Source organism: Saccopteryx bilineata, chromosome 4, assembly GCF_036850765.1.
Source record: "Saccopteryx bilineata isolate mSacBil1 chromosome 4, mSacBil1_pri_phased_curated, whole genome shotgun sequence".
Classification (NCBI taxonomy): Eukaryota; Metazoa; Chordata; class Mammalia; order Chiroptera; family Emballonuridae; genus Saccopteryx; species Saccopteryx bilineata.
In genome coordinates this window covers 192,058,310-192,063,473 of record NC_089493.1, presented here as the reverse complement: position 1 = coordinate 192,063,473, position 5,164 = coordinate 192,058,310, and the positions used below count along the sequence as shown (strand labels likewise).

At 51.4% G+C, this 5,164-nt stretch overlaps 1 protein-coding gene across 1 annotated transcript; it reads right to left on the bottom strand.

Moving 5' to 3' along the window:
* Positions 1-344: 344 nt before the first annotated feature.
* On the bottom strand, positions 345-4,203 carry SMIM23 (small integral membrane protein 23). The gene is made up of 4 exons (XM_066276799.1): positions 4,114-4,203; positions 1,062-1,113; positions 798-865; positions 345-557 (listed from the first exon to the last, which is right to left on the bottom strand). Exons 1-4 carry the CDS (start codon positions 4,201-4,203, stop codon positions 345-347), a joined length of 423 nt encoding a protein of 140 aa, XP_066132896.1.
* Between the last annotated feature and the right edge of the window lie 961 nt (positions 4,204-5,164).

Genomic DNA, 5,164 nt, shown 5'->3' with positions numbered 1-5,164 from the left:
TTGATTCTTACCAGTGAGGCAGTTTGTCCGAGACGTGTAGGAATGGTGCACATCTCAGTGAGCGCAAGAGAAGGCTCCTGACCCCGTGGCTGCTCTGAAGCTAGCGTCAGCCCCCCAGGGCCAGAGTCCTGTATGCGGGAGGACACCTCGCAGAGCCGTGCTGTCCTCCTGCTGTGCTTTGAGTTTAGGAGCCAGCACTGGCACCCACAGCATTGTGTCCCAACTATTTTATTCTTTTGCCTGCCTTCAACTTCAAGTGTCACAGCTTAGCCCTGCATAGAGGTGTCCCTGGCAGGCCTGTCCCCATCTCCTCAGCCTCTTCCCCAGGTCCCAGCCCCAACCCCTCACAAGTGGCTTTTGAAGGCGGAGCAGGGTCCCTCGGGGCACCCCTCTCCCAGAAGGGCGCCTAGCCACTCCTCCAGGTCCCGTGCCAGCTGCTCCAGCTCGCACACCTCTTTCTCGAGCTTTTCTAAGAAAACTTGCACGTTCCCCTTCAGCCAATTCCTGATGACCTTTATCGGCTCTTCTGCAGGGTCCGTGGTCTGGTGTTCGCAGCCCTGAAAGGCAGACACCTGTTACCTCTTGAGCTTTTCCCCGTAGGCCCCCTTTGCCACTGGTTTCAGAAGTTCCCTGAGTCTTGCACGTGCTCCTCCCTCTGCTTTGAATGCTCTTCCCCACTGCATCCAGCTCTTACTTATCCTTCAAGACCCAGCTTGCCAGTGACACCTCTAGGAAGCATTCCCAGATTTCCTCAGCCAAGCTTTGACACCCCTTCAGAACCTTCCTGAATATGTTACCTGGGAAGCCACAGGATTCTGGGGGTGGTTACATTCTCTGATCCTTTTGGAAACCTTCCAGCTTCTTCCTGAAACTGGCACAAACACACCTGCTTAGTAAGGGCAGACGAGCGGCAGTTGACATGAACGCACTTGGTCACCCCAGTGGGATGAAGGGCTGTGGGGGGAGCCACGCACTGAGACCACTTGGCACGCAGCCATCTCCAGAACACCCCTCGACTCTGTGGGCTCAGCCTCTCCTTTCTTAGATGCCAGAAAGCTCACCTGATATCCCCGTGCCCACGTACAGCACCAAGACCAGCAACACCAGCAGCGTCTGGGGGCGAGAAGAGAGGAGGGAGGGGAACTTCTTTTTTTTTTTTTTTTTTTTTTTTTTTTGCATTTTTCTGAAGCTGGAAACAGGGAGAGACAGTCAGACAGACTCCCGCATGCGCCCGACCGGGATCCACCCGGCACGCCCACCAGGGGGCGACGCTCTGCCCACCAGGGGGCGATGCTCTGCCCATCCTGGGCGTCGCCATGTTGCGACCAGAGCCACTCTAGCGCCTGGGGCAGAGGCCACAGAGCCATCCCCAGCGCCCGGGCCATCTTTGCTCCAATGGAGCCTTGGCTGCGGGAGGGGAAGAGAGAGACAGAGAGGAAGGCGCGGCGGAGGGGTGGAGAAGCAAATGGGCGCTTCTCCTATGTGCCCTGGCCGGGAATCGAACCTGGGTCCTCCGCACGCTAGGCCGTGGAGGGGAACTTCTTGAGGGCAGGTAGGCACCCTGCTTCTCTCGGAGGGCTGGGCAAGGGCCAGCAAGGAGGTCGTTTGTAGAGCTGAACTTTTTTCTAGTGTTCTAAGTCCCATGCGTCCTCCAGAACCCCCAGACACTGCAGGAACAGATGACATGGCCAGCTAACTGGCACATCACTGGTGTTTCCCCTCTTTCTCTCTGCTGAGACCGAAGACCCACCTCTGTCCTTACTCCTTGACTCACTTTTACATCTTTAGCTTTAATGGATCTTTCAAAGGGAACGACTTCATTGTGGTATAATGTACATACAGTAAAATGCACACGCTTTAAATGTACAGTTTGATGAGTTTTGACAAATGTCTACACCCGTGGACTCTACCCCAATCAAGATATAGAGCATTTCTATCATTCTAGAAAGTTCTCTGATGTCTTTGCAGTCTGCTCCCTTCCTGACCCCTGGCTTCGCCTGCTTTTTAGACACACCTGCTTTCAACAGACGATGTGAGTTGGGACAGTGGCGGTGTCAGGGGCAGGCCAAAGTGGACGGAGGACTAAGGTGGACACTGTATTGACTGACGTTGAATTTTCCCCAAACTCACTCGATGTAGATGGAGCCAAACTTAATTTGCCTGGAGCGCATGCATTTCTCACGTAGCCGAGTTTGCGAAGCAAGACTTAGCCTTGCTACCACAACAAAGAAGAGAAAAGGTGGGCGTGACTTGCCTCTGCCCCAGCGAGTTTCCTCTAGGGAGACTAGCCGCTATAGTCTTCTCAGCAACTTCAAAAATAAAAATAAATTACACTGCTTACAACATGGCTGAGTCTCGCAGACACACTGATGAGTGACAGGAGCCAGACACAAAGGTGCACACTGATTTCATCCCCGTGAAATTCTAGAACATACACAACTCATCTGTGATGACAGAAATCAGAATCGTGGTTATGGGCGGGATGCTGGCTGGGAGCAGGCCATCTGGGTCACCAGAAGGTTCTGTGGCCTGGTCGGGGTGGTGGCTGCCCGGTGAGTATGCCCAGGGGACAGTCATGGCACAGGGTGTACATTCAAGGCTCTTCACAGTGTCCCCTGGAGTCTTTCCATGTAAGACACAGAACCGTCCCGTTCTCTCTCACGGCTGACGACTGGTCTGGGCGCTCTTCTCTCTGGCCACGCGCTTTACACGTTGATTTGTTTCCACCAGTGCATTCGCTGCTCGGTTTCTATTTTGTATTCTGTGAAGGCGGAGGGGGGGGGGGCGGGCAGGTAGGGACGAGGGTTAAGTTTTACTCTTTCTCTTTGCACTGTCTTGGGCCAGAGCCAAGTCATTTCTTCTCTTCAAGCCTCTGTTTCTTTATCTGTAAAATGGGTTTTGAAGTATACGTCTTTCAAAGAGAAGGTGTGGGACTCCGGGAAATGCCGTGGTAAACAAGTGAATGCCTTGCTGTGATTTCTCGGAGCCTTTGTTCAGTGAACGGGCAGTGGAAATCTCCAAGAGGGGTGGGGGTATCAGCGTTCCTCAAGCCATAGACTTCTTTTAGTGATTTTTCTAAAAGGAGCATTCCTAGGGGTTGGTCTCTGTGGAACACTTTTTAGGAAAAGCTACAGTATTGTGGGAGCCCCTCAAGCCCACATCTTACTGTGAGGTCCATCCAGCTTAAAGGCGTTATTGACACACATGTATTAAGTGAACAGGCCTTTTGAAAACATATGTAGATCAGTCATCCACTGCTCTGGTTAGAGCCTTCCAGTGGTTTCTCATCAATTTCAGAATAAAACCCCGTCCTCTCCGTGGCCTGTCCGGCCCCACGGACCTGCCAGCCTGCCTTAGCCTCCCTCCCTGGCGTCTCCGCCTGGGAGGCGGTGGAGGGCAGGGGAACCTTGCTCAGGCTTCTGGAATCAGATGGGCCTGGTTTCAGATCCCAGCATGTCCTGGCTGTCTGGCCCTGTTGCCTTTCTGAGCCTCAGTTTACCCATCTGTGAATGAGTTCCCCAACAGCTGCCTCTCAGGAATGTTGTAACACATCATCAGAGAGAGAGGAGGTGGAAGCACCAGGCTGTGGACAGTAAGTGTCAGCGTTCTCCATTTTGACAAAAAACCCCAGGTGAGTTTTGAATTTCAGTCCTAAGAACAAATGCTCCAAGTTTTCCAATTTGGGTGTATTATCCTATTTATTTCAGTTCATTCATTTGTTCAGTACTTATGCCCCAAGCGCCATTCTAGGCACTAGGGAGACAGCAGGACCCTAAACAGAAACCCCAGCCCTCTCGGAAAATACACTCTGCTGGCAGTGCTGGGGTTCAAGGTCAGGAATGGCTTTGAGAAGAGGCACCTGAGCCCCTGTGCTGCGTTCTGCCAGGCCAGGCTCCAGGGAGAGTCGAGTCGATAGCCTCATCTGACGATGAGGGCCTGGCAGTCTGTCTGGGAGCCCAGACGGGAGGAACCTGGGTGTACCTGGTCTGCTGCGTTCTGCCAGGCCAGGCTCCAGGGAGAGTCGAGTCGATAGCCTCATCTGACGGTGAGGGCCTGGCAGTCTGTCTGGGAGCCCAGATGGGAGGAACCTGGGTGTACCTGGTCTGGCCTCACCTGCTTCTTGTCCTCAGAGCGACTGTCCCTTCTCTGTTCACACAGCTCAGCTGCCGCTTGCCCCCGGCTATCCACCTGTTGGATCACCATGGTCGACTGCCTGGGTGGGACAAGGTACCCCACCTGACAGGCAGATAGGCAATCCCCTACCATGCCCTAGTCACCAGGCATCCCTCAAGCAATGAGTTCTGATGTCACAGAAGGTGGGGGACAGCAAGGCTCCGCCTTGTCACCATCCTGATTTTTAACCTGTCCCTCAAATTTTATTTTCATATTAATGTAAAACAAACCCCAGGAAGACATGCATCAGAAGATTATATTTCTGGGTGGTGATTTTTCTGATCTTTCTTTCCTATATTTTCAAGATTTTGATAATATGCAAGTTTTTAAATATAAAACAATAAAACATTTTAAATTGAAACTTTTATTGATATAATTAATTGTAGATTCACATCAGTAGTCAGAAAAAAATATAGGAGATCTTGTGTATCTTTTATAGCATCTACGGTATCACAACCAGGATAGACAATCTGTCAATCTTATTCTGATCTGTTGTAGTCGTACTCGTGTGTGTGTGTGTGTGTGTGTGTGTGTTTAAATCCAAATAGTCCGTCACATAGATAAGTCTGTGTATTCACCACTACAGTCAAGACACACGATTCCAAAAACCAGAGGATCCTGTGTTGCCCTTTAATGCCTGCCTCCCCCTCCCCCCTCCCTCACTGTGCTTAACTCCTGGCAACCCTCATCTGTTCTCCATTTCTGAGTTTTATCTTTTCAAAAATGTCGTATCAGTGGAATCAAACAATATGTGACCTTTGGAGATTTGGGAGATTGGTATTTTCTGTTCTCGGAATTCCCTGGAGATGCGTCCAGACTGGTGCACACATCATATTCTGTTCCTCTTTCTTGCTGTGTAGTATTCCATGGCGTGTACGGGCCACGGTCTGTTTAACCCCTCACAGACCGACAGACGTCTGGCTGTTTCCAGTTTGGGGCTCTAACGAATAAAGCTGCTCTGGACATTCTTATACAGGATTTTGTGTGAAGC